This window comes from Eulemur rufifrons, chromosome 11 (assembly GCF_041146395.1).
Source record: "Eulemur rufifrons isolate Redbay chromosome 11, OSU_ERuf_1, whole genome shotgun sequence".
In the NCBI taxonomy this organism is placed as follows: Eukaryota; Metazoa; Chordata; class Mammalia; order Primates; family Lemuridae; genus Eulemur; species Eulemur rufifrons.
In genome coordinates this window covers 1,264,116-1,274,320 of record NC_090993.1, presented here as the reverse complement: position 1 = coordinate 1,274,320, position 10,205 = coordinate 1,264,116, and the positions used below count along the sequence as shown (strand labels likewise).

Here is a 10,205-nt window from a genome sequence, read left to right as displayed (position 1 = left end):
AGGTACCATCTCGTTCCTCTTCCAAACAACCCTGTGAGGTAAGTTCTCCTATGATCTTCCACTTTACAGATGAAGAAAATTAAGGGGAAAAGAGATGACATAACTTGCCCACGGTGACAGGGCCAGCTACCAGTGGAGCTGGGTGGAGACCCAGATAGTCAGCGGCCAAAACCTGCGTTTGTGGGTGGAACGAACTCCGGTTGGGCTCATTCCAAATCTGCTCTGTGCTTCACCACTCTCTGATTTGTTTTTTTCTTCCTAGAAAATTTGGAACCAAACCTTTCTGGAAGGAAAGGAGGCCCTTCTAACCACTTGCACCTCCAGGTCCTGGTGAGTCTTTTCCCTCCAGCTGCAGACAAACCTTCTCCTCTCAGCCAACGGGCCCCACGCAAGGCAGCAGGTCTTGCAAAGAGGCCAAGAGGGTCAAGATCCTGGTGGGTTTCCTAGACTAATGGCCCAGGCCGGGTCCCTCCAAATTACCCGTAAGAGGCAGGAGGAGAAGGTGGGGCAGCCTCATGTGCACCCTGGGTACATATTTGTTCCCGGCCTGACTCACTTCCTCCTGCAGCGGGGCCTCGGGTGAAATGTGGGTTCCTCCTCCTCGGTGCCGCCTTATAGCTGCCCTCCCCGCCGGGCGGCTGTGAGAGTCCGCGGCGGCCGTCCTGTCTGCCCGTGGGGCCCTCGGCCATGGCAGCCCTGGCGCCGGGCGTATCCAGGCAGCGTGCGGCTGCTGAAGGCCTGGGCTGCAACCAGAAAGCTGTCAAGTACCGGGGCCAGGACTTCGAGACCCTGAGGCAGCAGTGCCTGGACTCCGGGATCCTATTCAAGGACCCCGAGTTCCCAGCGTGTCCGTCAGCTTTGGGCTTCAAGGATCTTGGGCCACTCTCCCCCGAAACACGAGGGATCGTCTGGAAGCGGCCCACGGTGAGCTGCTGCGTGTCACGTGGGGTGAAGGATCCTGGCGTCCGGTCAGAGGGGGTGAAGGAGAAGTCACAGGTGTGGAGCGGAAGTTTCTGGATCCCATACTTCAGATCCATCACCTTTTAAAATCTCGTGCACTGGGCCGGGCGTGGTGGCTCACGCCTGTAATCCTAGCACTCTGGGAGGCCAAGGTGGGCGGATCGTTTGAGCTCAGGAGTTCGAGACCAGCCTGAGCAAGAGCGAGACCCCATCTCTACTAAGAATAGAAAGAAATTATATGGACAGCTAAAAATATATATAGAAAAAATTAGCCGGGCATGGTGGCACATGCCTGTAGTCCCAGCTACTCGGGAGGCTGAGACAGGAGGATCGCTTAAGCTCAGGAGTTTGAGGTTGCTGTGAGGTAGGCTGATGCCACGGCACTCACTCTAGCCTGGGCAACAGAGTGAGACTCTGTCTCAAAAAAAAAAAAATAAAATAAAATCTCGTGCAGAGGCAGTGAGGAATAGAGGGAGAGAACAAGTGGGATTTGGAGCCAGGCAGGGTGGAGAATCCAGGCTCTGCCTCTGTGTGTGGTCTCAGACGGATAAACTCTGTGAGCCTCAGTTTTCTCATCTGTAAAATGGTGTTTACTGGGACCTTATTTTTCAGGGTTGGCGTAAGGACTAGAGATACATCTCAGAGCGTAGTGCCCGCGCACAGTAGGCACAGAGCACACAGTGGGTACAGTTGCACAGGGCCCTGGGCCAGTACACAGGGGGACAACTCAAGCCTCGATGTCGTCAACACTCTGCTAAATCGTGACCATGTCGTTGTGGAAAGGTGCAGGGTTGCTTAAGGTCATGGGTCGTCGCTGCTCCGTCAGGGCTGGTGGGGGCCGCGGCTCTGCGGATGCAGACAGATGTCCGGGGATGGGGAACTGTCCCCCAAGATCCTAGGCCTGTGACCCCCCGCCACAATGTGGCCCTTGTCCAGCGGTCTAACCTCAGGGACAGGAACCCGCCCCACACAGAGCGGCTGTGAGGATTGGGATCGATATCAAGTGCTCTGTTCCGTGTCTGGCTCCTAACGCCGTCTCGGAAGAGAAGCCACGAAATGGGCATCGGTGGCCCTGGGCCAAGCCACCTTTTGTCTTCCAAACCGTGACAGGGCAATCAAGTCATGGCTCCTGTTTTCTTGGCAGGGGTTGAAAAGGGAAGATACGGAGAGAATAATTCTTTTAAAATGGTCAAAACCATCATTCGCCTCCCACTGTATCTACCTTGTTGCTTTCGTCCTGTCTATTTCGCAAGCAGTTTCCGCCTCTGAGCCAGGCTCCCTCCCGCCCGCCGGTCCACCTCCCCCCCTCCTTGGGGACCTGTGGGGTCACCCCGAGTGCTGATAGAATCGAGACTGGGGATTGTGGGTTTATATCCTGATTTCAAGAACTGGCAGCCTCACTTCATTTCAGTGGCTCGCCGAGCCTCTGTTTTGTACCAGAATTGTCTATCGTATTGTTTGGGAAGGTGGCCGGGGGGAAACTGAGGAATGAGCTGCAGTCTCAGCTCTGAGGCACAGCTGGGAATGAAGGAGCGATGCCCAGGGCGGACGAAGTAAGAACTCAGCAGACGCATGAATCCCGGCCGAAGAGCCTTAGGGGGACTTGGGGGGGGGTGGGGTTGAAGAGCCCGAGTGGCTCAGGGGGACCCTGCCCGTTCTCCCCCAAACCGCGCCTCCACCTGGTCTCGCTGTCCACGGGGACGGGCGATTTGAGACTGGGCGTGCGCGTTTGTGCCTGGCAGCAGAGGTGGCGAAATCCGGGGACGAGGCTGAGGAACCGAGTCAGGACGGAGGTGGGGCGGAAGGACCCCGTCTGGAGTTTGCAAGCGCGAGTCGGAGTTTCAGGGGGGCAGGGCAGACAGGTGACGGCGTCAGAGCCGAGTCCTCCCCTTGGGACAGACGGTGCTTCCTGACACCTCAGTGTTTTCCCGTCAGCTCACGGGATCATTATCGCTTAGTCAAGGATTTAACGAGTGTCTGCGGGGCGCACAGCACTTGGCTGACCATCGTTCCAATGCTCTGTCGGATATAAATAGGGAGTCGTCTGCATGGGTGAGGTCCCACTTCGTGACACCATTATCCCAGCCTTTGCCTTTCTCCCCCTGTCCCCGCCCCCCTTCACACCCCACAACCACGTGACACGTGTGGTGATAAAAATACCCGCGTGACAGGGGCTGGGGGCTCCTGCTCCTGCCCTGGCTGTGTGACTGCGGGCCGGCGTCCTCCCGTCTCTGGGCTTCGGCGTCCTCAGCACTAAACTGATGTTCTGCGCAGTAAGACCATCTCCTGGGTCTCCTCCAGGTCTGCTTCTGTGACTCTGATGTCCCTTTGCCCCTGCTGCCACCGTCACTGAGCGTCTTGTGACTTGTGTTTTTTTTTTTTTCCCCCAATCGCTCTCAGGAATTGTGCCCCAGCCCCCAGTTTATCCTCGGCGGAGCCACGCGCACTGATGTTCAGCAGGGCGGTCTGGGTGAGTAACCGGGGGAGTCCCGTTTGCTCTGTGGGCGCAGGTGTGTGTGTGACGTCAGAGCATCCCACAGGGCTTCACCGCCTGGGTCATGCCCTGCTTTCTCCATATTGGCTTGTGCTTTTGCGACCGCCGTCTTCACTCCGGGTCTGCAGGCTGGAACCCCCTCCCGGCTCCCCACTAACAAGAGATTTTTCTGCCAGCTCATTTAACCACTTCCGTGCTGGAGTGATGAGTGGGTGATTAGGCTGTACTGTGTTTTCCTGGCAGTTACCTCTAAGCAGACATAATTAGCCCTGTGGACTGGCCACATCTCTGTCATTAGGGATGGCATAATGGATGCTTCTAGAATTAGTAAGGAAACAAGAATCTTATCTGTCGAGCCAGGCATTCTTTCGTGGGCCTGGGATCCCAGCCTATCATGTTCCTTTCAAATCAGGTGCAGTTAAGTGTAAAAAATAATTTCATTTTGTCACATACGTCCTCGCCGCAGTTGTCAGAGCTGAGGGTCCCCTTGGGAGCTGATCAGCTTCATGGATCCCATCAGCTCTGCCGGTCCCAGGGCCTCCCGGACGGGAGTTTCTGCACCGAGTTGGAAAACAGTGATGATTTACGGACAGCCTGGCCCTGAACTGAATCCTCGGGGCTTCCAAACTGCCATCTGGTGACAGCTGCAAAATGTAGACCTGGAAATGAAGGCCAAGAAGAAACAAATCCTCCTTGGTGAAAATCAGCAAAACACAAACTTCAGCATCCGCAGTGATCCATGACCTGTTAGTTTTGGGGATGTTTTCCCTTTTTCTTTTTCCTCCTTGTTCCAGCGAGACAAACCTTTTCTCTTCAGCCTGCTGGAAATTTTCACGATGTTGAAAATCACAGGGCATTTTAGTTTAAATGCTTCCAGTGTTCTCTCCTCTAATGAGTAGGAGCAGCTCTGCCTCCACCAGGGCTCCCAGAGTGTGAGGGTGAGTCAGCAGGAAGGATTTGGGGTGCCATACACAGCGTGCGCCCCGCTCCCTGAGAACCACAGCCTCCACCTCCCAAGCTGTGGTGCGCGGGATCGCAGAGGGTGGCGTCCCGGCCTTTTCTCGCTCTCGGTGAGTGTGCGCTGCCCTTTCGCTCCAAGCCCGATGCGGGAGCTGATTCAGCATGTGTCTCAGGGAAACCCAACTTCCCGTGTGCCTTTAGCAGCTGCTTGTTAAGAGATGTTTTAACTCTGGGAAAGGTATTTAATAAGTACCTTTTCATCGATTGGCTCGGATGGATTTTTCTTTGAATAGTTTTAAGCGAGGAGAAGAGAGGGTTTGCAAAAGGGGGCCGGAGCGTTGCCATGGTGAGCGTGCGCTGCCCACGGAGACGGAGGCCGGCGGTGCTGACTCTCGGGGTCCAGCTCGCATCAGAACAAACGGGGCGACCTCCACGGCGGTGCCCCGGGTGAGCGGGGTTTTCATGAACAGCGTGCAAAGGCGCCCGGTGCAGACGGAGCCCCAGTACGTAGAAAAGTGGGCGCCTCATGGCTCCCAGGCTGCAGCTCAGGGCCAGGCTGGGGACTCGGGGGCTGAGCCGTGACAAGGTGTGGCCCGTGAGGTCTGAGCCAGGGCCGGCCCTGGGCAAAGAGCAGAGCGGGGGGACGTTAAGCGGGGAGACTCCTCACTCGACACCAAGCGAGTGTCCCCAAGAACAAGGCAGCCTCACGCAGCACGTGTGGAATCAGGACGTGATGTGGATCAGTGTTTGCTCAACGCTTTGTTGGCTTTGCAGAGTCGGATACGGTGCAGTGCGGTGTGATTCAGGTTTTAAAAAAAAAAAAAAATTATTCGTGAAAATGATATCTTGCTCCGTAGAGTTCAGTGTCATTATTTTTAGCATTGTTTTGAGTACACACAGTTTAAAAATCAAAACAGCAGGAAGGTGCCCCGTGGAGGCTGCTCCCCCCGTCTGCCTCGCTCTGCTCCACTGTTAGCTGCCTGGTCACCGCTTTATTTTTTCTAAACTTCGTTCGGCATTTCTTTATGCAAATCCAAGCAAATCAAAATGCGTATTTTAATTCTCATCGCGTCGTGGCACTGAAGGCCACGTGCTAGAAACACTGGTCCCTTGCTGTCATTTGCTGCTATGTCACTTAATGAAATATCTTGGCGATCTCTCCGTGACGGTCTGTGAGACACTCCGTTCCTTTGTAGCCACTCAGCGTGCTGTGCTCCTTTGTGTGGACACAGCACGGCTGAGTTGTGATTGGTCCTGTCTCCCCTTGACGGACACCTGGGTTATTTTCTCTCTGTTGCTGTGATAAAAATCGCTGCGGCGCATCTCCTTGTTGTGCGTCATCTCTCGAGGGTGAGGCTGAGCGCCAGCGGGTCCAAGGTACGGCTGCTCGCACGAGGGTGGGGTGTCCGGGGGTCCGTCCTCCTTCCCCCTGACTGTCCTTGCAAAGCCGGAGTTCCGTCTTAGAAGTGTGAGCCTCTGGCTCCCACCGGAGTTTATGCCCACGCGGAGCCCAGGAACTGGCTTTCCTTGCGGACGTATTTTAGGGAATAGAGATCGAGGAGGCTGGAGGCTAAGCATCCGGTGGTTCCAGACAATTCTCACTGTGGATGTTTCTCCGCGTAGCTCAGCCCCTGCAGGAGGACACTGTGGTTCTGCCTCCACCCAAGTAATTAAAGGAGAAAATGCTTTGATGAAAGAGCCTCCAAACAAAAGCCCTCCCGGCCCCCCCAGGCCTCCTGGCACACTGGGGGGGTGGGGGGAGTTCTCCAAAGACGCTGAGCCGGCAGTCCCAGCCTTTCCTCGCTCCTTGTTCCCCACGGAGCCTGTGCTGACCAGGTCTAGATGGGCCACGCGTGCTCCGTGTCCCGCTGGGGTGTGAGGTCTCAGGGCCGCCCCGTGTAGTAACAGAGTGAGCGGTGAGTGTGTGGCTCCCTGTGGGTGCCCATTTGCAGTGGGCTCTGCGGGTCACACATCGCTCAGGGGGCCTCGGGGACCCAGCCCGTCCCTCCGCTGCTCACGCCGGCTCAGTCTGTCTCTCCTGCAGTTCGGCCTGTGCATATCTCGGGGCATCTTGAGGCCCTTGGGGCCACTGACGTAGACCCCGTTCTACACAGGAGGGACCCGTTTCTGGCTTTGTGCACCCACGTTGTGAGTCACACCTGTTTGTCAACCACGAGTCCCAGGGTCACTGGCCTTAGAAGTCCAGCCCAACTAGCTCAAGGACAGGAGGATTTATTGGCACGTCCAGCGAGACCGTGGAAGGGGAAGGGCAGTGTTGGTCTCCGGGAAGCCTGGGCGAGGGGGTTAAATGCTCCTCGCACACTCCCAGCCGGAAAACACCTTGTTTTCTGTCCACAACACCCCGCTGGGCTCCCGGGCACGTACACACCTGAGTTCCCGTCACCTCCTCTCTTCCCGTGTCTGAGGCCGGAAGGCCAGTGTCCTCTTGCTGTGGAAATTCTCCGTCACGTGTCCGATACTTGGTGCACTTTAAAGACCCCCCAGGACACCGGGAAGCCTCAGAGTATCTCCCCCACGCTGGGAGCCCCACTCAACTGACAGTCACTTTTGGAGGGGGACATCCGACAGCCTGTCAGGGTTGTCCCCGGCAGTAAAGTGACACACCATTTGCGTCCCTCTCCACATACGTTTCGGCCCTGGCTGGAGCTAACGATGTCAACCTTCGCGCTCATCTTTTAATTTCTTTCTCCGCTACACCTGGCTTCCAGCGTTTTGTCTTATTTCTGAACCCAAAGAGCGTTCCGATTAAACTCGGTAAGCAAAGCCACCGGTCCCTCGAAACCGGCTCCGCGGTGTATTTACAGAAGCCCCAAATGTATTTACTTAGTGTTTTTATCCACCCCCCCCCCCGGCTGGTGATTGATTCAATTTTTATAATTTATTAAGAATTTTTTCCCTCCAGGCAGCACCGAAGGTCTGATTGAAGCCGGAGGTGGGGCGGGGGGTCCCGAGACAGTTTCCCGCCACTGGGTCTCGCTCCGCCAGCCAGCCGGGACAGGGGTTAGATGGGGACGGGGCAGGGGTTAGATGGGGACGGGGCTGGTGGCTTTGCGGGCAACCAGGACAACACTGAGCTAATCTGAATGAGGTTCCTCAGCTGTGAAAAGGCTTCTTTTCTTTTCTTTTCTTTCTTTCGTTTTCTCTTTTCCTCTCCAGCGATAACGTGGAAGTCCAGGCAAGATGGCTTCTGATTCAAAGATGACCTCTCCTGTTTTGGATCCAGCTTTTCCTGTTTTCTTTTCTCCCCTCTTCCTGGAAGCACCTTAACTCTCCGGGGTGCCCTGCAGAGAAGCTGGAAGCCGAGGACACCCCCGCCCAGAGCTGTCCCCGGCCAAGTGCTGGGACTTGTCATGGCCACCCCTCCCCGCAGAGCTGCCCCCCCCCACTCCCCGCCAGGTCCCAGAGGCCCCTTCTGGGTCGCCATGGGAACCAGGAGCGGAGGTGCCAGGCGGCCTGTGGGGGGCAGCAAAAGTGGATTATTCCGTGAGCTTCATTCTATGCAGTGCAGCTCGCAAGGGTTATTTTGAGGATGTAAAAACTATAGTTGCCGTGAATGAGTCACAGCGCCGTTGCTCAGAAAAACGCCAGTAAGACTTGGGGCTGGTTTTTGAAACTCTGTCAGTGACTCTGCTCCCCAGGGTGACCCCACGCCCCAGCCCCTTGCCGAGAACGTTGATGTCCTCTAGGGTCTTGCTTCTAGAACAATGGTACCCTGCTACAGCGTGGCCGTAAGATGAGGATGGGGTCCCGGTAAGGCGTGCTGGGTCCCTGCTGCACAAACACAGTGGAGGTGGGTGCGTGGGGTCGAAGGTGGTGGGTTCGGGTACGGTTGGGGGTGGGCGCTCACGAGAGTGAAGGGACATGTGGCTCATCTGTCAGCATCGGGAGGAACTTGCACGTCCGTGCATCTCAATGTGTGTGTTCGCCACCTGGCCGCTCGCAGGGGCCGCTGCTGGATGGTGATGACGCAGCTCGGGGGAGCAGGTGACAATGATCTCAGGGTAAACAGGAGTCCCTGCAGATGCAAAAAGGCCACGGCAGAGCCGGATCCAGGTGTCACTGGGCCTCTGGACCCGGGGCTGAGCTGCGGTGGGAGGTGGCCCCAGAGCACGCGAGAGAGCTGGAGTCTGCAGTGTGGCTTTGCCTGTCTCACAGCGGGTGGGGGGTGGCAGCTGTGTGATGTGGAGGTAAAGAAGAATGGGACAATTACATGGCTTGTACAGCCCGAAGGAGCTCAAGAGGTCACTCTCCCGAATCCAGGTGGACCCGAGTCTAATCACAACGTGCCAGGGGTCTTCAGAGACGTGGATGTCGGACGCTGGGTGAGATGAGACCCTACCTGGAAGCCAAGCTGCAGGGGCAGGTCAGGGCCTCCCTTGGACCGTTGAGGTTTCCTTTACCCAGAGAAGGCAGGAGTAAGTGAAAGAAGGAGGAGGCAGAGAGTGGGGTCCCGGAAAACTCCAGCAGGGACAGGCTGAAGAAATGGCATCGTGGTCATCATCAGTGAGATTGCAATACCGAGCAACTGTGTAGAGCCGTAGACTTCGGAGAAGCCGCTTTGTCCAGCTGCCTCTGATGCAGGAGACGTTCCCCAGCCCTGATCTGACCGCGGGGCTTCTGGCTCGTTAGTTCTCGGTGAAGGGGCGATTCTCGCCCCAGGGGACATTTGGCAATGTCTGGAGACTTTGTGGTTGCCCTACTTTGTGGGGGTTGCTGGTGGCATCTGGTGGGCATGTCTACAACGCACAGGACAGCCCCCAACGGTCAGCAGCTCGGAGGCTGAGAAGCCCAGTCCGGGCAGGATACACCCGTGTTACTGGGGCTTTATTAACCGAGACAGAAGCTCTACTTCTAAATCCAGCTGTAGTTCTGCACGGTGTTGGTATACGCTGCTTTCTCTCTCCCTGTTTGCAATATCCACTGCTGCATGGGTTAAATCGTAAGACTTTCTTGCTGGTCATCAAGCTATGAACTTTCAAGTCACCTGCAACAAGTTCATACCGAGGTGGATTCATTCCGGATGAATTTTATGCTAGAGTCTAGGAGAAGCATGAGGTCCGCCGTCTGCCTCCAGCCAGCTTCCCGTCTAGCCAGGGAGATGGGAATTGTCCACAAAGCAAGAATAACCGGAAGTGTGTGTGTGTGCGCGCGCGCGCGCTTTATAATGCAGCCGAGATGGCATGAATTAAATGCCAAGGACTAGAAAAGGTGGATTCACCAAGGGGAGTGAGGGAGGCTCTGTGAGTGCTTGGCAGTAATGCCCACCGCTGAAACCGTGGCCTGTGTTGCAGAGAAACACCCAGAACAGCCTTCTACAGGAGAGCAGGCAAAGCATGGCTCTGCTGTGATTCTATATTGAAGACAGATTTTTTAAAAAACAAGCATATATTAGTAGGGCCAGAATCCTGGCATTACATTCAGACGTGCAGTCAGCGTAGCAGGCTTTATTTTTCTCAGTGGTTCCTACCCTGCTGGGGAGCCCAATTTTTTCCATTGACCACGAATGGAAGGGAGACAGACTAGCCAGTGAAAGGTTTTATGCCGTTCTCTGTTTCAGGTTCTTGTCTCTTTTGGATAAATATCCCTCATTCAGTTATTCTATTTGAGTGGTGCAATAGACTGAATGTTCTCGCTCCCCGACCCCCAAATTCATATGTTGAAATCCTAGCACCCACTGCAGCGGTACGAGGAGGTGGGGCTTTGGGGAGGTGATTAGGTCGTGAGGGTGGAGCCCTCATGAGCAAGATTAGTGCCCTTGTGACAGAGGCTC

The 10,205-nt window shown here is 55.7% G+C and overlaps 1 protein-coding gene across 1 annotated transcript in view; it reads left to right on the top strand.

Moving 5' to 3' along the window:
- The first annotated feature begins 687 nt into the window (after positions 1–687).
- Positions 688–10,205, top strand: part of LOC138393358 (calpain-8-like) — a 35,393-nt gene continuing 25,875 nt past the window's right edge. The window contains exons 1-2 of the mRNA XM_069484477.1: positions 688–924; positions 3,361–3,430. Coding sequence (XP_069340578.1) covers positions 688–924; positions 3,361–3,430 — 307 coding nt within the window. The remainder of the gene's footprint in view (positions 925–3,360; positions 3,431–10,205) is intronic.